Source organism: Astatotilapia calliptera, chromosome 3 (assembly GCF_964374335.1).
Source record: "Astatotilapia calliptera chromosome 3, fAstCal68.1, whole genome shotgun sequence".
Taxonomy (NCBI): Eukaryota; Metazoa; Chordata; class Actinopteri; order Cichliformes; family Cichlidae; genus Astatotilapia; species Astatotilapia calliptera.
Genome location: NC_137424.1, coordinates 200345 through 224404, shown reverse-complemented (window position 1 = coordinate 224404; position 24060 = coordinate 200345). Strand labels below are relative to the sequence as shown.

At 40.7% G+C, this 24060-nt stretch overlaps 1 protein-coding gene, 1 long non-coding RNA gene and 1 pseudogene across 2 annotated transcripts in view; 1 reads left to right on the top strand and 2 right to left on the bottom strand.

Annotated features, from left to right (window-relative positions):
• LOC145426168 (uncharacterized) overlaps window positions 1-24060 on the bottom strand; it is a 537068-nt gene that overhangs the window by 467547 nt on the left and 45461 nt on the right. The gene's annotated exons all lie outside the window — the stretch shown is intronic.
• On the top strand, window positions 716-1145 carry LOC113019451 (histone H1 pseudogene; annotated as a pseudogene).
• The window catches only part of LOC145426043 (NLR family CARD domain-containing protein 3-like), a 40906-nt gene continuing 32132 nt past the window's right edge, over window positions 15287-24060 (bottom strand). Inside the window, exons 6-8 of the mRNA XM_080299608.1 lie at window positions 17011-17184; window positions 16030-16076; window positions 15287-15822 (exon numbers count right to left, since the gene is read on the bottom strand). Of these exons, the coding sequence (XP_080155734.1) occupies window positions 15287-15822; window positions 16030-16076; window positions 17011-17184 (757 nt within the window). The remainder of the gene's footprint in view (window positions 15823-16029; window positions 16077-17010; window positions 17185-24060) is intronic.

The following is a 24060-nucleotide window of genomic DNA, read 5'->3' as shown; positions in this document are numbered from 1 at the left end:
AGAGACAAAAATTACATTGTAGACGAAGAAAAATATTCAAGGGGAAAAGGTTTCGTGTTGATCAGCCGAAAAACAACTACAATGTCATTTTATGCTTTTAAGAAAGGATTGTTCACACAAACACACACACACACAGAGAGAGATGTGTGTTGATTAAGCAGTGATGATAATAATGAAATGTCTTAGTTTGTCACTTTCAGGTGAAAAGCAGACCTGAATCAATTTTCCACATGCAGCGGTCGGAAGAAAGTTATAGTTTAACATTATTGGAAACATGCAGGCCAAGTTTCTGGCTGACTTATTTACAGTGCCATGTGTTTCTCAACCTCACAAGCGAGCTCACTCCTCCCTGAAGATAAGGAATGCAGCTCCAAAGCAATAACATGATAAAGAGACAGCAGCAAGTCCTGAGCACAAAAAGTCCCAGCAAAGCAGCAGCAATGTGGACAAACAGCAGCAGCAGAAGAAAGCAAACCCATCTTCCTGTCTGATTGGATGAATTCCACGGAGGGGCGAGTAAGATGGCGATGGCAGCATGTTGAAATGCTCAGAAAGGACTGAGTGACTCGGGCAAGCCACATGCGGCTAGCATGCTGGCTAGCGACATGAAAGAAATGGATCCTTCATGATGCGTTCAACGTGACAGCGCTGTGGTGGGAAAGGCTCCATCATAAACACGCCCTGCGCCCTGTGCAGAGGTTCAGGCCAAGAAGAAGAAGACGATGACTTCCAAGCCCAAGAAGGTCGGCCTCAGCGTGGGCGAGCTGATTGTGAAAGCCGTGGCCGCTTCCAAGGAGCGCAACGGCCTGTCCGTGGCCACTCTCAAGAAGGCTCTGGCTGCCGGAGGCTACGATGTGGACAAGAACAAGGCCCGTGTCAAGACCGCCATCAAGAGCCTGGTGGCGAAGGGCACTCTGGTGCAGACCAAGGGCACCGGGGCCTCCGGATCCTTCAAGATGAACAAGGCTACTGAGAGCAAAGCCAAGAAGCCCGCCGCGGCCAAAGCCAAGAAACCGGCAGCAGCTGTTAAGAAGTCGCCCAAGAAGGCAGCGGCAGCACTTCAGACACTAGCACAAAGTCAACCGCATCAGAGGAGGGACAGGACAAAGCTGAAGGAGAAACTGCCTGGTGGCAGAGGACAATAGTGAGAGTGGTGAGAACACAAATTTTGTTATTAAATGTGGGAAATCAAAATTTGGGTTAGCAAACCTGGGGAAAAAGAAAACTGACTGCTTAAGTTGGAAAATTGTGAAGGAGTCTGAAACATATACAAACATATACAGAATCACACAAAACATGCATTAACCCTACTAACACAAACACAAGAGAGCTTATGAAGATTAGACAACATCTTAAGCGTGTGAGTCTGTTTATCATCTTGTCCAAGTCACCTCGTGTGATGCAAAAACCAGTGGACTCATAGCACATTAGTTAAGAAGTGATCAAATAATAGCAGAGAAATGTGTAGGAAAGGCAGAGAACATGCTCTGTTGGATATGCAGCTCCACAGACATGCATTAAACCTGCCTAATAACACAAACACACATGAAAATTAGCTTGTTATCTTTCATCAGTGTTAAAATAGTGTCAATTTAGCAGACACTTGTTATCAAATGCTGAATTTATCCAATGCAAAAAAAAAATTGACTCTCTAGGTTGCAGGACAGCAGTTTAACTTTTGTGGGGAAAAAAGATCCTGGTTTGACCAACCAGTGATCAGACAATAAATTTAGTTGTTAATATAGTAAATTGGGAGAAGTTTCCTGCTTGATTGATGCAGCACAAGTTTACTACTAAATTTACTGTATGAGGGAAATTCTCTTTTAAGTAATAACATTTTGAACATGCATTTCTGTCGTCCTGTCATCCTAGTGGGTTAATAGCTGATTCAAATTAGTTGATCAGTTTTAGATTAATGAAAGGTGACTGAATTCTAGCACAAGTGAATGAGATGTGTTGGAGTTTGTTAGAGTGGAGACTCTAAAACACTGAGTTTCCTGTTTTGATGTGCGAGTGAATCCTGTATTTAGATACACAACTCTGAATACGTCAGAACAAACTTCTTTTGTGAAGTGCATGACAGCATGTCACATGTTTTATGATGAAGGGAAAAAGGAAAAATTGAATAAAATAGATATGTGGCTTAAATGAGTGAAGAGCACAGACCGGGTGATTAAACTCATAGCTAATATGACATTAGGGTTATGTTGTGTGTTGTGCAGTTGATGGTTGGTTTGGAGTGAATCTAGCTGGTGATTCTTCTCCTGTTGTGAAGATGATGAGGAGTTTGTGTCATGACTTAACAAGGCCTTTTTATTTTGATACTTTCACAGTGCACTGAAAGTTTGGTTTGATAATCTCTGTTATTTTTTATTTTTCATTTTTGAACAAGCACTGATTTTTGCTTGTGAATTTCTTTTCTTTGAGCAGATCTGCAAGTCGGGAATTAAAAGCGTTATACGTCGTCAAGAAAATTGTTACAAGTGAGTTTTCTCCACATTAAAATGGGCTCAGGAGAAAGCTACTTATTTGGGACAATATTAAATGAAAGTCCCGGCCCAAAAAGGATTCAGCGATGTAATCCGATTTAAAGTTCTTTTTCTTTTTGAAATGACGTCATTTTGCTGAGAGTGGAAACTAAATGCGACAATCGATTCCACTATCAGCAAAGAAAGAAAGAATGAATGTATGAATGAATGAATGAGTGAAAGAGAAAACAAACTGACTGACTGGTAAAAGCTGACAGGACATGACCACGACTCAAGGTGAACCCCCACCTAGACAGGACACAAGGGTGGATGAATTTATGTGTTTTTTGTTACAGGAGCAGAAAGATGACAGCAACACTCGAGGTTGCATGATGATTTAACCTTTTAAATGCCATTTTCTGTGTCTGTGCATTTATCAGGTGTGTTATTCATAGGCTTGGTTGCTCACAGAGATAACTGTGACAAAGTATGCATACGCCTGCGCAAGTGCTAATATTTGCATTTTCTTTTCTTACAGCATGCCAGTTCTTCATTTGAATTGATGATGCGATTTATACCAGGACAACTGGTTGATGTTTTTTCCTACTACAGGATTTCTGGGTTTATGTGTGAGGAAAACTGTGTTTACAGGTTATGAGTGGTGATGCTGTTGCATTGTGTTGATGGGAAAATGTGAAGGTTACTTTGATAATGTGAATAACATGTGTGAAATTTCCTGTGTTGAGAACTGGTGTTACTTCTTTCCACAGCTAGGGATGGCTAACTTTATGGTGTTTTTATGGCACCTCTGGAATGTGGATGGCCGACGCCTGCCCACCAGGATAATCAATGTGTGTTGCTAATGTTTGTTTTTTGAGACTGCATGTACAAGATTCAGCAGAAGCGGACAAGTGACATGAGACAAACAAATAAGAGATGCAGTGTTATGGAATAGTTAATATGGGCTCATTTGCTGGCCACTCTTGAGCCCATAAGTAATATATGAGTGGAGTGACTTTGCTTAAGAGCAGTCGCCGATTACATTAATGTTGCCTGAGTACATGGGATGATCCATGTCTGAGGCGACTTGTGAAAATAATTGTAGTTTACTGATTTGAGAAAACCTGCACATGACACTTGTCTTGCTGATGTTGAATGCTTCTTGTTCTTATGATACAATTGTTTACAGGTATGAAGTTTGATTTTACTTCCAGATCTTGTTTTCCAGGCCATGATGGTGTGTATGCAGGCTCCTGGCAGAGCCAGGTGTTATGCAAAACACACTAACATTTTTATTGTAGGATTATAGGTCCAGGGTGGTGCTGCTCCAGGGGAGGAGATGCCCTGATGTTGCCTGGGATATGATCTAGCTAACCCTTTTCTTTGAGACAGGAATCCAGGTTTGGTGAGTTGACGCATGGGTGTGTCCATGCGTCAAGAGGAGGGGTCCAAGGATTAACATTAAACAATGTTTTTTATTATTGTTGCAGTGATTTGTGTGATTAGCCGTTTTATTTACAAATATTAAACCTATGCAAGTGGTGCATCCATGTTCAGATGAGGCTTTGATGGCCTATAAGTGAAGTTCACTGAACTAAAGAATGTGGTTTGATGATTGTTGACATACTCTCCAAATAGTTTGTCTTCCTAGCAAGGAAATACAGGTGCAGCAGTAATCTCCTGAGAAATCTTCAGAGGCCCAGTGAGAAGCGCATAGCTGACAGGACCAGGCAGTGGTTGAGGTCAAAGGTCAAGCTGGTTGGGGCCCATCATGAGATCAGACCTTGGAGCCACAGCAAGGACCATTTTAACTGCCTGCAAAATAGCGAGAGACCCTCCTGGATTTATCAGAACCACTGCAAGAGGTCGAGGTCCCAGGAAACCCCGGCACCCTCAAGAGAAAGCACAATAGAGGAATCTCACACTTGGTTGTTTCAGTGGTGAGGGGGGAGTGCTGATTGAGCCCCCGTAGGGTAAGCTCGCACTTCAACCTCCAGCCTCTGATCAACTCTAGGGCAACCAAGTGCGAGGCGTGACGGACCTGTGTGCGACCAGGACCCTCTTGGTTACCTTGACTACGACGCTCATCCTTATAGGACCCAAGCTGGTGCCGGAAACAGCTGAACCAGGAGGAAGGCAGAGGAGATGGACACATGACAACTCTCACCTAAGAGAGACAGATCCAGCAGGCCCAAAATCAGGACTATGCATTACGAGGAGTGCCTGAGAGGATCGTCCACAGGATGGGAGCTGAGGCCAGGAGAGAGGCTTCAGGAGGATCAGAGATCACCTTCAGCACAGCAGACATCACACAGAGAGCTGTGCTACTGAGCTTCCAGGAGATCAAGAGGAGACTTCCCACAGCAAGATTTTAAATAAAATGAAAGATTCAATATTGACGCTGAGAAAGACAATTAAGGTGTACGACGTGCCCTGCCTTAAATCTTCAGCAGCGTTGGGATATGAAAACTCGAGGGATGAGGGGAGCGTGCCAAGCTCCATCGACAGCGCAGAAGGAGTTCGAGGATGACATCATGATTCTGTGAAAAGCACAGGAACCAGAAGCTATGGTGGTGATAACAGCAGTTTCCTATGAACATCACCTAACGCTGTGCCACTGTACTGTGCATACGATGACACTCTGAAGGCTGCTGGGATCATAACAGCAGTAAGACAACTGAACCCTGCACCCTTTCCACAGAGGTGTTTCTCTGCAGAGCGTGGACAATTAAGGAGTCATAAATATCCCCCTCACAGGACGAAGGCTTGAATGAGGTGATGGGGGTTGGTGGAGGCCATAAAACTAGAATGCTGAGAGGTCTGCAGCTTGGAAATAGTTGAGACCCATGTTGACGAAAAACAAAACTAACTGGTATGTTTGAATGTATGTTTGAATGTTTATTCTACATACATTTGGACTCTGGTCCTATGGACAGTGATGGAAACAACTGGAAGAGACATTCATGACGCCCTGCAGAGCTTAAACCACTCTGCAGAGAGACATGTGATTTGCACACCCGGAGGAAGCACCACCAAGCTGAGATGTTTTTGAAAATGTTATCTTCTTATTTTCACTATTAAATTAACAATTTCTTTGTTTGCTCGTAAGATGCAGTTTGCCATGAGATGAGATCAATGAGGAATGGGATAACTGCTAATACATTTGTTGAACTGTGTACCTTTTCAGTAATTTAGGGTGATTTGACGTATGCTGAGTATAAACATGTTTGCATTGAAACTGTCGGACATGAGGTATTCATACCTGGGAACTTTTCAAGCATAAAGGTCAAAAAGGGGGGAAATGTTAGATTTGTATTGTTGATTGTCATTTATGCTTAGAAATATTTACTTATATATGCTTAGAGTTTTGTAATTAGTTGTAGATTGGTAGAGGTTTTGATCCTTGATGGTCTGCAAACTTTGTGTGTATTAGACAGCACTTTGGGAGCATGAGAGGTCATACTGTGTCTTATTGTTTTATGGTAGGATTAACGTAGTTGCATCTGTTCTAGTCTAAGTGCTCTTTGTTTAGATGAACTGCAGGACTTCCTCACCGTGTTATCTAGGATGAACCATCTAGGGTGAGGGGGAGGCTACCCTCTTCCTGACCAAGGATGTTTGACCCTTTGATCAGCAGTCCACACACACACACACACACACACACACACACACACACACACACACACACACACACACACACACACACACAGGCAAGGTACTCTTTGTGTGTATGTAGACGTCATATGTTAATGAACTTATGCATATTCATGTGACCTCAATAAAAGAACAGTGGTACGGGAGAACGGACGAGAGCAACTGGGGTCAAGCGAAGGAACGGTGCCTGTCCGGTTCTCTCCCGTGCACGAGAAACATGAAGAAGCTTGCCTACTTGTGTCTCGCTTTGCAGTGTAATTATATTGTCTTCAACGTTCCAGCGGATGGGTTCAAGCTACAAACCTATCACTGCACTAATGAATTAGACTAACTATTCACTTTAGCTAAAGTTATTAAGTTAGCTAAAGAGTTGGGATGCTGTGTAAGACATAAATAAAGCTAAAATACAAAGGTTTGGACACCGTTTTGCATGTTTCCCTACTGTAGGGGTCTCTGCAAGCATACAGAGGGGGTAGGGGAGACCGGGGATAGTTGTAACATTTTTGACATTTCTGTAGCTTGGAGCTCTTTTAAGGTAGTGGATTCAAAATGTAATGCAAAGTATTTACATGTCTCTGCTATTAAATAGTGCAGCTATTTTCTCTGCAGCACAATTACCCATTGCATGGTATGCTCTCAAACACAAAGAGTGAAATGTTACAATTAACCCCATAGTCTGGGTTAGTTGTAACATACCCCGGGGTGAGATGTAACACAATGAAATAAGGGTACTAACAAAATCTTAAGATGTAATCTATTTTATTCAACACCTGAATGCACTTATAAACATTTATGCAGCTATTTGTGTGTTTGTGAGTGTGTGTAGGAGTGTGTGACAGAGTGCAGAAATATAGATTTTGAACATACTGTAACAAAAAAAGACAACTTTTCACCAACTGAATTTTTCAGTAATTTTGGTTGGCCTTCATTGAGTCTTCATTGGCTCGGTGGGGATTATAACCGACAACTCTTGCCACATTTGAACATAATAATTAACCTGAAAAAATGTAGCTGTGCACCAGCTTCATCAAATGAACTGTATGTGTTTTTGTCAAGTTTTTAATCTCCATCAGAATCACAGTGGTGACAGATGTATGGCTGTCCTGGAGTGCAGGCCTCATGAGCCCACAGTGCACAGGTCAGGCACTTAACCCAAGCTTCTTTTGGCTTTGAGTTACTGAAGTTTTCCATGCACACAATACAGAAATTCTCATCAGCATCTGAGGAATCTGTGTTGTCCTGTTCAGTGTTATTCATTTTTTGATTTTTCTTTCGTGATGTGGAAAGCTTGGATTGTTTTAGGTTTGTGGGAGTGGATTTGCCTTGTTTCTTGCACAGCCTCTTCTTTGGAAAACTTATTTTCCTGCTTCTCTGGTCTGCTTCAAGGGCCATCTTAACTGGTGTATCAGTGAGTATTGCTGTTTGTTTCCTTTTTCTTCCTGTTGAAGGGGTTTTTCTAGGTCCAGCTTTTGGTAAGGGTCGCACATCTTCTGGGAGGTCTGTGGGTTTTCATCACAGCCTGATGAGGGAGCAGCTTGGAGGTCAGTTGGGAGACTGGAGATGTGAGCATCTGGAGGAGTGGTCATGTCATCAGCTGTAGGACTGGTGAGATGAGCAGCAAGAGGAGCGGACTGTTGGTCAGCTGGAGAAATGTCCATATGGACTGCTGGAGAAGGACGATCTGTGACCTGTGATGGAGCAAAGTCACTGTCCTCAAATATGTTTGGATTGTATGGCCAAATTCCACAGCACTGGAATCCAGCCTGTATATTCTTTGGTGTAGCTGCTGCTGGAAGTGCCGTCCTGACAAGACCTGGTATTTCATATATTGTCATGGTCTTTCCTGGATTCATTCTCATCCAGGAATCACTTGCACTGTTCACCATCTTTTTCAGTGGGCCATAAACACTCCTGTCAAGTGGTTGGAGTTTGTGACTGCAGTGAGGGGGAAATGTGAGCATCACAATTCCATTGCTCTTGCAGAAGTCAATGGCTGCAATTGACAGGTGTGAACTGTGGTTATCCATGAGAAGAATCACTTTTTTTTCATTGCTGACCTTGGTGTGGTTTGCAAAGTGCTTTAGAAAGATGAGGAACTCTGTTTCTTGCATCCATCCTGACTTATTTCCACTGCCAATACTTCCTACTGGCCCATCTCTGACAAAGTGGTCTGCATAACGTATGTGTGGGAACACAAACATTGGAGGAATTGTGTTGCCAATGGCATTAACTGCACATGCAAGGGTGACCAGTGAACCTCTCTCTGCTGATGTCATTGCACCAACTTGTTTAGTGCCACGTTTTGCAATCACTCTGTCCGGGGTTTGCACAGTTGTTATGCCAGTCTCATCAATATTCCATATGTCATTTGCTGTTAAGGTGTGTCTCTTTAGCACTTCATCAAATTTTTTGAAAAACATTGCTACATTGTGTTGATTAAAACTGGTGGCCCATGCCAGACTTGTAGCCTCAGCACTTCTAATGGACAAAGTTGGGTTTCGTTTCATGTAGGCTGAGAACCAGTCTGGTCCAGCCCTTGAGAATTTGTCCCATGACTTTGGATATTTGCATCCATGTTTCACTGCAAGCTGATATGCCAGTTCTTTTACCTGTAATTTTAATCACGAAATATGTTAGTATTTCTGATATACTATATTTTAAATTGCTACCATTACAAATTTCTAACTTTCCCTTGTCTTATCCTTTATTGCTTCCTATCTGCTTACCTCACGTGGACATAGTCCATAAAATGCATCTGCAGCTCTCATCAGGTATTCTGTTAATTCCTTCTCTTGTTTATCAGTGAAGACCTTCTTTCCACTATGGTATCCTACACGTGGGAGTTCCATTGATCCCTGCTCTTCCAGCTTCTTCCTCTCTTTACAAAATTGGTGTAAAGTGACATGGCAAATGCCATACAATTTTGCCACAGATCTGGTGGACTTTCCCTGATTTCTAACATCATTTGATGCTCTCTCCAAAATACTGAGAGGCACCCCTCGGTCAGTCTGTCTTTTCCATGACCTAGGCATACTGTAATTCAAAGAAAACAAAAAATATGAGTTAAAGTAATAGTGGGGTAAGTTGTAACATTTGCATGGTTGTTACAACTAACCCAGGCTGTTGCTGTTACAACTGACCCAGACTCCTATAGCCACGATCTAGCTCGCATTACAGCTAACACCTAAAACATTAGCACTAAAGACATGCACAGAATATATCCCCATAGACATACAAATAACATAATTTAAGTTTGATGAGTTTAACTGCAAAGCAGTTAGTGCTATTAGAAAATGAAATAAAGTCAAAAAACTTACTTTTTGGCATACAAATTAGTTTCTTTCTTCTAAAATTGTCTGTGTTTGTCGAAGGGTGCTGATTTTTCACTAGTGATAGAAGAACTGAATTGCGCATGTACAGAGTGAATCACATGATTTTAAACTTAGCCCTGATTGGAGAAATTAGAAGTGTTACAACTGACCCACGTTACAACTATCCCCGGTCTCCCCTACTCTGAGAGGGTACAAGATGACAACTTTGGAATTCTACTAGAAACAGTCGATCATATTTGTTTGTCAAAGCTGAATTCAGGGCAAACTACGCTAAATTAGCGTTTTGAGCTAACAGCTACAATAAGCATAAAAGTTACCTTACGGCTATCATTTGTTAACATGACGCTTGTTCTTATACATGTAATACATTTATTACCAACCTGAGAGTTTATCCGCTGGTCATTCGACATGACGAATGACTTCTGAAGTCTTAATTCAGCTCAAGACGCTGTAGATTCCCGTCAGCAACACTTTCGGTCCGCTAGTAAAACGTAGTTCTATTAATCTGCGCTTGAACCGGAACCGGATGTAAGTTCCAAAAAACTGAATTTTGGAACTGAAATTTAATTGTAGAACTGAAACTGAATGGTGAGAAGTGAAACTGAAATTATTCGAGAGCTGAATTTTTAAAGGATAAAATGCAGTTTCAAAGCAAATCAATTCATTTTCAAAATATAAAATTCAATTTCAATTTAGTGATGATCATTTTCAAACCATAAATTCAATTTCAAATTAGACTAATTCAAATTCAGTTTTCAAAAGCATTTATTCAAGTTACAATTCAGATTCAATTTGAGCAATTCAAATTCAAATTGAACTTATTCAAATTCAGTTTCTGATGGCACAGATTTCTGCCCATAAGGGAGTTGTTTTGAGAAGTACGTATACCATGGTCTTACCTCTAATGAACCCGGTGAAGAAGATCATTCTGTCTAATTTGCCACCTTTCATCAGCGATGATATTTTGCTGAAAAAGTTGTCACGTCATGGTCAGATTGTGTCAGCTATGGTTGTGCTCCCTTCTGGGTGTAAATCTGCGAAGTTGAGGCATGTTGTTTCATTTTGCCGATGGGTGTATATGATTCCAAACAATGAGAATGAGGAGCTGAACATAGTTATGAAATTTAAGGTTGACGGGTTTGACTACACAATTTTTGCAACAACGGAAACCATGAGATGTTTTGGGTGCCATGAGGGACACTGAAGTGTATAGACTGCGAAAACTGATGCAGAAAATTAGACCCAGAGTTTGATGCAATACCTGACAGGGGGAAAACAGCAGATAAGATGCTGTATTCTTGTTTTTTTATGGATCTTTTTCTGTGTGGCTATGAGTAGCTTTAAAATCTCATCCTTGAACCTTAATGGTACAAGGGACATGAAAAAAAGGGCGATGTATTTTGACCTTTTCAAATCTAAATGCATTGACATAGCGTTTGCTCAAGAAACTCATAGTAGTTTTGATATCGAAGTTGACTGGAAGAAAGAATGGAATGGTAATATTGTTTTGAGTCATAACACCTCACTGAGTTTAGGAGTTGCAATTCTCTTTTCGAAGACCTTTCTTCCAGTTTCTATTGACGTAGATGATATTGTACGTGGGAGGTTGTTAGAGGTCATTGTCACGTATGAAAATGCAACGTTGACATTGTTAAATGTGTATGCTCCAGTGTCTCCACATGATCGCTATGTTTTCTTAGACAATTTAACGAGTACGCTGTTAAGTTGCACATCAACTGATTATTTGATTTTAGGAGGTGATTTTAATTGTACTGTTGATGATTTGGATAGGAATCACTTGGAGCCACATATGCATTCAAGGAGGATATTGAAACGCATTGTCGAGACCTATAACTTAGTTGATGTGTGGCGTTCTAAACATGGTAAAACACAGCTTTTTTCGTGGGCTCATTGTAAGGAGAATTTCATTTCTTTGGCACGATTAGATAGGTTTTATTGTTATGGTCATCATTTACAAATTTTCAATTCTTGCAACATGTGTCCGGTGGGGTTTTCTGATCATAGCATGGTTGAAGCTAATGTCCTTATAAATAGACTGAGACCTAAGAGTGTGTACTGGCATTTTAATACGGTTTTGCTGAATGATGGGTGTTTTAGAAAAGTTTTTTTGTTTTTTTGGAATCAATGGAGAACTATGAAATGTCAGTTTGCTTCCTTACAGCAATGGTGGGACATTGGTAAAATAAAGAAGTGTATTCAATACACACGTAATGTCACAAGAGAGATGGTGAAATCTATTGAAGAATTAGAGACTGATATAGTGGATCTTCAACGGTTGAGTGAGTCCACAGGAGACCGAGGCCATTTGCAGGCCCTCAAAACTAAAAACACTGTTTTGGCTGATCTGCTAGGGCTTAGAGCACAGGGAGCCCTGGTCCGTTCACGTTTTCAAAATTTTGCTGAAATGGATGCTCCCTCGAAATTCTTCTTTAGCTTGGACAAAAAGAATGGACAGAATCGCTTTATTCATTGTATTCGATCTGAGGATGGGAAGGAGCTGACCGAACCCACTGAATTACGAAAAAGGGCTGTTGATTAATTTTCAAAGCTGTATGTCAGCGAGTTTATAGAAGAGTTCATGGCGGGTGCTGAGTTTCTCAGTAACTTGCCAAAGGTCTCAGAGCAAGACAATATCATCTTGGAGCGTGCCTTAACTCTGCAAGAACTGCAGGACGCATTGTCAAGTATGGAAAATGGTAAAGCTCCAGGAATAGATGGCTTGCCTGTGGAATTTTATAAATCATACTGGTCTGTGTTGGCTGGTGATTTATTGGAGGTTCTTAATGACAGTGTGGCTAGGGGAAAGCTCCCCCTAAGCTGTCGTAGAGCTGTGCTCACTCTTCTTCCTTTATGAAATAAAGAATTGGAGACCAGTCAGCCTCTTGTGTGCTGACTATAAGATCTTCTCAAAAGCACTGGCTGGCAGGTTACGGTAAGTGATTGATCAAGTTGTGCATGCGGATCAATCCTATTGTATTCCTGGCAAGATCAATAAGAAACAATGTAGCATTAATTCGGGATTATTTGGATGTCTCTAATTTATTGGGCTTGAATTTTGGTCTGATTTCCCTCGACCAAGAAAAGGCTTTTGATCGGGTGGAACACCAACATCTTTGGAATGTTTTGAAGGCTTTTGGTTTCTCCTCTGGTTTCATTGCCATGATTAAGACCCTCTATTGTGACATTAAAAGTGTTTTGAAGGTCAATGGTGGTTTAAGTGCTCCCTTTAATGTAAAGAGAGGTGTTCGACAAGGTTGTGCAATGTCGGGTATGTTGTACTCTTTAAGTATTGAACCTTTATTATGTTAAATTAGGGAGAACCTGCATGGGATAAAACTGAATGGCATTTCTTTACCTTTTCAACTTTCTGCATATGCGGATGATATTATTGTGGCTTTAACAGGAGAGTCAGATGTACTTTAACATGACTTATTGAATGTTTTGGTAAAATGTCATCCTCTAAAGTTAATTGGAGTAAGAGTAAAGCTTTGTTAGTAGGTAAATGGGCAAGAGCAGGACCCAATTTACCTGGTGCCCTACAATGGACAAAAACTGGTTTAAAATATTTGGGTGTTTATTTAGGGGATAACATGAAGGTCGTGAAAAATTGGGAAGGGTTTGTTGAACTGGTAGAGGGTAGGTTACAGAAATGGCATTGGCTTTTACCACGAATGTCTTACAAGGGTCGCGTACTTATTATTAATAATCTTGTTGCTACATCATTGTTGCACCGTCTATCGGTTTTGGAACCTCCACCTAACCTGTTGGCCAAATTGCAAACTATTATTTTGAACTTTCTTTGGGACAGGCTTCATTGGATACCTCAAAGTGTTTTGTTTCTGTCAAAGGAGGAAGGAGGGCAGGGTTTGATTCATCTCGAAAGTCGGAAAGCAGCTTTAAGGTTACAGTTTTTACAGAGTTTTTTGTATGGGGATCAAAATGTTTTGTGGAGGCACATTACAGAATACTTATTTTCTAAAGTTGGTAATTTGGGGTTTGGTAAGACTTTGTTTTTGATCACTCAAGGTATGGTGTGAAGTGTTTGTCACCTTTCTATGTTAGTGTGCTAAAGGCTTGGGGGCTGATGGAAACAGAATGACGTGGGAAGTCTACATCTTTGCATTGGCTTTTAATGGAAGCTATTCTCAAAGGGTCTCATTTGGGTTCATCCTGGGATGATGCGGCAATGATGTCGGAGCTACTGAAGAGAAGGGGAGTTACAACGGTAAGGCTTTTGCTTGAACTTGCTGGAGCCAAGATGGAAGATGCTGTGTCCTTGGCAAGAAAACTTGAGGTTCCCTCTCTCCGAATTGTGGGCTTGATGTTGACAAGATTCAAGGATCTAGTCTAATGGACTTTTGATTCCTGATAAAATGGACAGTTTCTTTGGCCTGTGCTTTAGACCACAGCTCAAGGACTTTGAAAGCCCTGGTCCTTATTTGGAGAAGGAGAAGTACCGCTGGACATCACTGGATTTGGTGACTGGGAAGGTGTTGTATAAAAGCTGGGTTAGGGCAATAAACAAAACAAACGGATGAAACTGATACGCCTTGGAGAGAACATTTTAAGGTTGGTTTTGATGTGGGCCCTGTAAGCCACCATTGACCAAGGATGCTGGTGATTTGCAGTGGCGGATTTTACATGGTATCATTGCGGTAAATGCTTTTGTGTCCATCATTAAGCCTGGGTCTTCGGATGCATGTCCTTTTTGCTCAATGAGAGAAACTATTTTTCATTGTTTTGTACAGTGTTTGAGATTGATTGATTTATTTTCGGTACTTAATGGTATTTGGGAATCCTTTGGAGAATGTTTTACACAACAGTGTTTTATTTTTGGTTTTTCATATGACAAAGGGAAGAAGAAAAAGGGAAGACTGCTGAATTTTTTATTGGGCGAAGCAAAGTTGGCAATTTACTTGAGTAGAAAGTATAAGATTGCTAATGACCGGAGTACTGATTGTGTTGAGCTCTTCAAAAGTATGTCGAGAGCAAGAGTGATGTTAGAGTATAAATATTATTTCAATATGGATGGACTGGATGTTTTTCGAAATCTTTGGGATTATAAAGGTAGTCTGTTTACTTTAAATAACTCTGAATTTGTATTTAGCAACTTTTTGGTTTGAGCTGACTGTTTGTATGGTTCACTATTGAGTGAATAAATGTGTTTTTAAAAATCAAAATCTTTGTGTAGAATGTAGGATACAAAGATAGCTCAAAGAGAAAAATAATATGGGCTCAAATAAGTGAAATTAAAATTTATACTCCACAATATATTTGAATCAATACAGTAATATTTTCGTAAGAATAGGTTAACATTAAAATATCAAGATTCATCCGTCAGAAATGATTTTCTATCAGCTTATTTATTGTTTCAACCAGTCTGTCAAGTTGTTTTATCTTCTTCTCTACATGTTCAGTCTCAGCAAAGCCAAGATGCACTGAAAAGATCTTCATTACTTCAACAGAACAAGTCTGAAGATTAGAATTAATTGCAGCTGAGAAGAAATTGATTTTCGTTTCTTCTGAACTGAGCTTCAGAGAAACCCAACATATTGATATTTACTGTGAAGCTTTGAGTGGAAAAAGGCAGAAAAACAACATGTGGATCCTGGAATAATGGGAGCCTCCATCTTTAAAGGACTGAAGAGGAAAACGTTTACAGGGAATCATTTAGAGCAGTTTCAAACATCAGCTGATTGAATCCATGAATCTGAAAACATGTTTCTGAGTGAAAGAGACAGACATGTACAGACTGAACTATCTGTTCAACAGTCGGAGTGTTTCTCTAACAGGACACTCTTTACACTTAACTCAGCACAAGGACACTGATGACTGAGTACCGACCCAAAACCCAGGATAAAGAGTTTCAGTGAATGTGGAGTTGAAGGTGTGGAGGTGGATCAGAGTGTCAGAGGAGACTCTGTAGAAGGACAGAGTGCCAGCAGGACAGTCCACATACACTGCTACTCTGTTAGAGACAGAGGAGGAGGAGGAGGAGGAGGAGATGGATGTTTCTCTGTTATTGTACCAGACAGAACGAGGACTATCATCAGAGCAGCTCAGATTCCAAGACTGATCATTACACCCAAACACACAGTCATCACTGCCTCCTTTCCTTCCTATTCTTCTGTAACTCACTGATATATAAACGTTTCCTTCCCACTCGACCTCCCAGTAACAGCGACCAGTCAGACCAATTCTACACAGCAGTTGAGGATGAACATCAAATCTGTCTGGATGATCAGGATATGACTGAGTCTCCTCCACACATGTCACATTCCTGTTGTTGTCAGACAGTTGGAGGTTTGTCTGTACTGTGTTTGTGTCGATTGTGAGTTGACAGGAATCTGATGGAGAGAACAAACACAATCCAGCTGCAATTATTGATACATCATCTGTTCATTGATTGACACTTTGATGGTGGGAGTCATCAAAGTGGAGAAAATGTTTCCTTCTTTCCTGACATTAGAAATGTGAATGTGCTATGTGACAGTTTGAAGATGGATGAATGTGTGCTGCTTTGTTTTCATGAATCACCTTAAAAACACACTTACACTTCCTCAGACCTGGTCTCAACCATTGGGCTCCAGCAGGCTCCACCCTGAAAGGAGGAGGGGGGTCAGACCAGCACAGTCTATTTCAGCAGGCACACATGGACATTACATAGCTCACATCCACATACTGTTTGACACTGATAAAGGAACAGTTCAACATTTTCGGAAATGCACTTCAATCCATACCTGGATCAAACTGCTGATGATTTGGACTGATCCTGGGTCAGTCAGTACAACTCTATCTGACTAAAGATCAGAGAGGTGTACTGGCAGATTTATTTACTCTATGTATTGATCATATATTTTAACCACATCACTTTAGCAATAGTAATATCACTTTCTCAATCAATTGTATGCATGAATGTTATCACAAGTGGGCCTCATGTTTATAGCACCTTGAAAGAGGGCCCATTGTAGAGTTGAAGACATCCAGACATCTTGCTCAAGGGAGGTGATCACAGGTCATAATTTTCCTTAGAGTGGGAGTGGGCCATAGATGAGCTGGACTGAAGGTATAGGAATATATGAAGTGCTGTGGAATGTGCTTTGTTTGAGAGTGTTTGTGGATATAGAATATGTGAGGGTGGCCGCCATCGTGAGAGACTACTCAGGTTTTTGGCTTGAGTGTTTCTCTTCACATTACAATGTGTTTATTAAACCCACTTCAAATTATGCTCACCGGGTGTTTGCTGGTAATTTTAAAACTTCCATCACATAGGAATCATTATTTTCGGAAAATCACTGCACTTTGAAACATAAAGAGATCTATCCAAATAGAGAATAAACGGTGACAAAAGCATTTATTGTTGAGATGTTCATGGAGTTTCCCTATAAAAAATGATGGATTGTTTTTTAAGTCTTCTGACCAGATAAAAAATTATCCTATATGTATAATTGTCTCATCTGCATGAAACAAAACAATTAAAGAACGGAGAAAATGTTTACAATTCTTTCTCATGTGTTAGATATTTTCAATCACACCTGAGAGTTTCCAGTCTCCAGTGTGGATCCTTCTTTCCATCCGACAGCAGCTTTATCCCTGAGTCTCCTGGATGATTGTAGCTCAGGTCCAGCTCTCTCAGATGGAAGGGGTTGGAGCTCAGAGCTGAGGCCAGATAAGAACAGCCTTTCTCTGTGATCAGACAGCCCGACAGACTGCAGACATAAAAACAATCTTTGAATACTTTACTGAATGTTTTGGAAAGATTGGCTGTGTCCGAATTCAAGGGAAGTATGCTTAAAATGCCATATTTGGATGCAATGGCATCACAGCAACGCGACGAAGGTTGTCCAAACTCAAAGAGTACTCAAAATGTGGCGACAAATGCGTCCTACTTTTCCCCAAATTTTAAGGATGGGTCCGATGTATCCTTCGTGTCCTACTATATCCCAGGATTCATTATGGTTCATACAGGAGATTTGTTTCTGATAAGGATGGTGGTTGATCAAATGTAAGTATATGAAAATCTGGTTGTACAAAAGTTAAATTGTTATTGCGGTTGTATTGTTAAGCTTTGTGCATCTGCATAGACATGTTTTTTATTTTTATTTAAATAACCGTAACCCAGCTTGTATCGCGGGTCCCGCGGTTTTTCATGTATTGCCGCTTACATACAGCTAATTGTGTTTTTTGGGAATTGGTGATATCTTGTGGGGAACAAAGACCAAATGGCTAAATTTATTAAAATGAGGAGAAAATGATCACCTCTTCACTAGGGTGAAGAATTGGGCCGGTAAGGCGTGGCGGTACAAGAATAAATCAATTTACACATCATATTCATATGAGTACGATCCTATTAACCCTCATGCTGTACAGCAGTGGTCCCCAACCTTTTTTGCGCCACAGACTGGTTTATGTCAGACACTGACCGGCCTTTAAGGTGTCGTGGATAAATACAACCATATAAAATGATCCGACCAAGACAAAAACTGTGGTATTTTGTAAATATAATAATAAACGTGGATGTACTGTGTAATTGTGTAACTTTATTAGCAGCGTCGTCCTGAAAATGAGAGTAACATTGAGAGTAACATCCTCCTCTGTGCCGCTTAATGCTCTCTGGTCGCTATGGTAACGTGTAAATATTTCTTTCAAAATAAGACACACAACTTCAACAAGGGAAAGACCAAGGGAAACTAAGTTAACGATAAAATCCCTGAAAACCATAAATTTCACACTGGAGCCTTTACTCTTGTGGCCCGGTACCAAACGACTCCGGGACCACTGCTGTACAGAACCTGTGTTTTCCAGACGGTATTCCTCTGGTGTTCTGCTGTGAAAACTTTTGGATTTAGGGATTAACATAGTTGCCATGGTTTCCTTTCTTCTATTATTTAGTGTGTGATCAGGACAATTCTGGAGAAGATGGGCCTGCAGGGGAAAGTCACCCCCTTTCAGGCCAGAAGACATGAGATAACTTTAAAAAATAAAAAGTACGTATGTGTGTTATCACGAAGATGATTCTTAAGAACACAAGTTAATAAATGTGCAATTACTTAGAGTTGTTGTGCTGTTTTTATTTGCCTGCTTGCTGTCATTTTTGATTTCCTAGGCCCTTAGGGTTGCAAGTATCCAAGTTCAGGAGAGGGAGTCAGTAGGAAGACAGATGCCTTCCATTAACCCTCTTGTCCTAATTTCCCTATTTTCCTGAGGACACTCCAGGGCCAAGCGCAGCAGTGGGTGACCAATACAACAGCGATAACAAAGCGGAAAAGGCCACCTACGACACGGAGAATGAGGAAACAAGACAGGGATGATGATGAGCTGCTAGACCTCATCAGAGAGGACACTTGGCAGCAAAGAGAGGCTGAGGAGAGGAGAGCGCAGTACAGGATTAACAGACTATTTTCAATTCTTGAAGATCAGTTCCAAAATAAGTTATGTATTGAGAAATGTATTTATTTGAATATATTTGTTACATTGTTATATGTGTTGCATTAGTTTAACCCTCTGGGGTCCAGGGTATAATTGGCCGTTTTTGACTACTTTTGATTTTACCTCTGTTTCACCTTTAAAATATGTTTTTCTTGCCTTGTTTGGTACCATTATTTTCAGCACAACCTCAAATATCTGAAATTTGAGTTATTTTTTCATTTTAGTATACTATATTAGCACAGTTGATTTAAATTAAGACAAAAAATTCAAAATCCGAGTAGAAAAAAGTTAGATTTCTTACTGTAAAACCCACAAACATGCTTAACGAATCATTTTCATAACTTGAAATGCAAATAGAAATTGTATATTTCTAAAAATTATGCACAAGTTTTGCAAACAACAAAGTTATTTGGTACTATTTACCTAAAAATGCAGCCAAGGCCTCAGGCGTTTTTTACATAACCATTTAAATCTATTTACAGAACAATCAGGTGTGCTGCATCAAATAAGAAGGCACACAAATTATTTGTGCCAGTCCAAAAAATATAGTTTGTGTTCAGTATGAGACAGAGGAGAACACCACAGGCCAAAACCCTGCAGATCTGACAGCAGGAGGTGCATCAGTCCAGTTTTCCATGTGGGAACAGCGTTTACACTGGAATCTGCCTTTGGCTGCTTTTTTTGGAGAAAATGTGAAATTCAGCAGTATAACTGACACACAATACAAAACAATAACTACACAACAAACTAACTAGAGCCTCCAAACACGCTAAACATCACTAATGTCTCACATATGAAAACTCTCTCTCTCTCTCTTTCTTTCGCTCGCCCGCTTTCCGTCACGGGTGTCACTCCTAAAAACTTCCCCTTCTCCCTAAACAACCAAGTGCCACATGTTGCCATATCATTTTTTTGATTGGCTGACATGGTAAACTCTAACACCAGTAGGGAAGGGGTGTTTTTTCTTTTTTCACTCGCAAAGGGAGAGTGTTTGCTAGCACTGTCTGTAGAAAACGCCGTTTTTACCGTTCTTCCCGCTGTAAACACCACTGTTTTGTTCAGAAAAAAAACATTGCGTGTATTTTTTATCATAACTCTGGTTTTACGTGGCCCATTGACACAATTCAAAAACTGGTATGTAGTTTGAAGTCCGCACTTTCAACCCAAGTTGAAATGGAGACTCTGAATCACTGCATCTTGTAGCTGTGTGATTTTGACGCGCTGGCATGTCCGGCGACCCCATTGGGTTAAATGTTTTATGTTATAAATAAATTGATTCAAACAAACAGTAATTGTCACTGAACTCAATTTGATTTAGAGGCATTTTTAACATGTATGAACATAACGCTAACTTTGAACAATATTACATCGATATATATTTGATAGCAATAAAGTAAATAAGAATAACAATTAAACAAGAATATTTCAAATACACAGTATGTAAAGATGACAAAAAATATTTAAGGTTGTTCACACAGGATTAACAGGAGTGACCTATTCATGGACCGTTTCTCTCACATAGATTACATGGTCCCTGTGCCTTCTCAGCTGACTCAGTATGGCCGCAAGTGTTTTCTGTTGTGCTGCATCTCTCTCTCCTCCCGCGCTCTGCGCTCTACCGGGGCAGAGTCATGGCGACTCCAGCCCCTGGCTCTGACACCTGCAAACATTCATCTCATCATCATGCTCACTACTTAAGGCGGCTGTTGAGAATGCTTCATCGCTGGATTATTGTGTAACACTTGTCAGTGTCATCGCTAGATTCAAGCTATCTTCAGAGTTTCATTCGTGCCATGACTTACCTGCTCTTTTCTCCCTGTGCCAGACTCAACTTACCAGCCTGAGGACCGCCGCTACGGTGAGCTTTAAAGCTGAAGTGTAAGAGCTAAGCCTGAGCATCAGAGGAGGATTGTTGTACATAGCTCCGTGTGTTTCCCTCCCCGTGCCTGTGTTTCCCGGAGACCCCCTTCCTGTGACCTTCACCTGTATATATCTACACTTGGTGTCAGTTTGTCAATAAATTGTGAACTTTTGAGACGGTCTGCTTCTGAGTCTCTCCTGAGCCTGACAGAATCTGCCTGAGCAAGATCAGAAATGGATGGGGTGTTGCAACTGAGACCTGCGGTTTGTCTTTTCTGGTTGACAAGTGGAGAATCACGCAGGGTGGTCTGCCAAGAGAGCTTTAGGATGCTTCCTCCCATTGTCTACTGCATCGTCCATCCACAGGGTTTGCAGGGCTGGCTCAATCGACGGTAGCCACACCACTAAGATGTTTTCAGAAATGTGCAAGCAGGAGATGGTGGATGCTATATTATTAGTATAATACTTGTAACTCTGTAGCAGACAACGGTTTGATAAAGTGCTATGTAAAAAAACACACAAAAAAATGAGTAGATTCTATACGTTTCAAAGATATTTCGTTTATATATTTTATATGATACAGTACATGTGTAAGAATGACCGATGTTGTGCTAAAAAATGATCGTCTGCCAAAAACTGATTTCCGGTTTTTGCTCTAAACTGATTGCTCGTATTTAACCTGCTATAAATAACTTGTTGGTCTATAATACATGAAACATATGTCAACTGTATCCCTCATTAATGATATCAAGTCACCTTGAGCCACCAGCAACATTCCTGTAACATGGTAGAAGCTGTAATCAGTCTTTGGCAGTGACATTGTTGACACTGGAAATTTATTTTTTAAGAGTAATCTGGCCAAGAGGAGAGCAGACAGCGCAACAAATATATCAATTGTACCTACATTATAAGCAGAATTATAAAGATACTTGAAAAACAGGTAATCATTGTATATGTAAAACCCCTTAATAAACCATGTTCACCAAAGTCTATTTACCAACACACATAAAGATATTACACATATTACACACAGAAACATTGGAAATCAGTTTTGGCAGGCGAACACTTTTTTGGCACAACACCGGCAATAATTCAATTATCCGTGTAATTAGCTAAGTAATTCCTATATGCGTGTCGATTAAAGGAAATTATTTTACCTGTATATGATTGTCTCTGATGAGCCCAAGGTACAAAACATGTGGGCGACGACGTTAATGTCACGGTTTGCGGGGCAAGCCGTGTGGATTTGTAGTGAGGATCCAAAAGGCGGCAGCTCTGGTGCAGGTGAGTGTTTATTTACAGCAGTGGGTACAAACAGCAACAGGGTGTGAACATGAAACCGAAACCTAAACTGGGTAAACTAACACACAAACCAGGAATGACGGTGCAGGGAGGTCCGGGGAAATACATGCAGGGAGACCGAGGGGAAACAACACAGACGAACCAGCAACGACTAAGACAGAAGACACGACTTAAAAACACTCAGAGAACACAGGGAGATTACACACAGGTGAGGGACACAGCTGGGAGTGATTAACGTGACGAGACTAGGGAGGCGAACTGAAAACACTCACATAAGACGCAGACCTTCACAATAAAACAGGAACTTACACATGCAAGGACACAGACTAAGAAACGCGGACTTAATACAGGAACACACGGGCAGGACAGAGTAAACACTAAACAGAGGAAGAACAGAACCAACAATCACACTAATAGAAAACACAAAACGCTGGGTCAAAAGGACCCAGGATCATGACAGTTAAGGTTTTTCTAGCTCCTTGAGAATTAAAATTGTCCAAACAACGGAATGACATTTCTGGGTCCGTTTTAAAGTTTTCACGCTGTGGTGCTATCGGCCGGAAAAACACACAAGTAAAGGCAGAGTTGAAGGCTAGAAGGCTGTCCACAGCCCGTCTGTTATGCTGGATACTCATTGTTTGTTTAATAAAGTTTCTATTGAGAAAAAAGGGGGGCTGTCCACAGCCACTCGCTTCCTGACTACCCGTCCATCTAAGCACACTACCTTGTGACGTAGGTATGTAGTGTCCTTCTGAGCATCCTTCCCCTTAATTCGGACACAGCAATTATCTGCAAGCAACTCCTAACACCATTATACTCAGCTACATATGCTATACCAACCTGTCAGAGTTTTAAAAAAATGAGCAGTAGAAGAAAACAGCTGACAGCCCTGCTCTGGAACTCAACATTGATCATAGAGGTGCAGGAAATGTCTTAACCATCATGAAGTTAATGGTGAATCTGATGATTATGGCTATGAACCAAATGAGAAAAGTGTTTTTCCTATCCCTCAAAGCAAGGGAATCACATCAAGAATTCTGAAATATAGTGGACTTTGTCCTGAAATATACATCAGGCAAAACTGTCTGCATGAACCAAATTGAGGATAGTGCAATATAGTGCCCACTAGAATGGCACTGACATGAAATCCCCTTTTGGCGAACATGCAGCATAATACAGGTAGAATTGGGAGGATTTGGGAATTATTGGGGATAGAATTGGGAGGATGTATATTGGGGGTGCTCATCCTGGCTGGGGTTTATAAAAGGATGAATCAACAGCTCATCGGTGGGATACAGAGACATTTTGTTTCACAAGAGACCGTGTGTCTCTAGAGACTGCATATTTTCTCCAGAGTAATTTGATTTGATAATTGATATACAAATGCTGTCAAATGCAAAAAAACCAAGTTGGCAGTTGTGGAGGTATGGAGATGATTAGATGAGAGGGCGGTGGGCATTTTAACTATACTGTTCAATACTATGTCTAATAGTGCGAGGAGAAATGGAAAATCAGTGCATTTGTATTGGTGTTCAAGAACATGGGTTATGTGCTAAACTGCAGTAATTTCAGAGGGATAAAGTTCATGAGCCATACCATGAAGATAAGAAAAGAGTGCTTGAATCTAAGAAGAAAAGAGGTGACAGTCAGCAACCAATAGTACAGTTTCACAATGAGAAAGAGCATTACAGATATGAGTTTTGCTTTGAATGTATTGATGGAGAAATAAGGTCAAACAGATATCTTAATTCAACTTCATTTATACAGCGCCAAATCACAACATGAAATAAACCAATCCTATATGTTTGTTTATAAGCTCAAACTGAAGGACATAGCCTGGTTAAAAAGGACTTGAAGTTTCATCACAGTGACTGGAGATAAAGGTAATGCTTGTCAGATTAAGTATCTGGTTAGGCATGTTTCTAAGGGCCAACCAAAAAAACCTCAGTTTTGTCTGATTTGAGGTCTGGAAAATGCAGATAAGCTGGACCTTT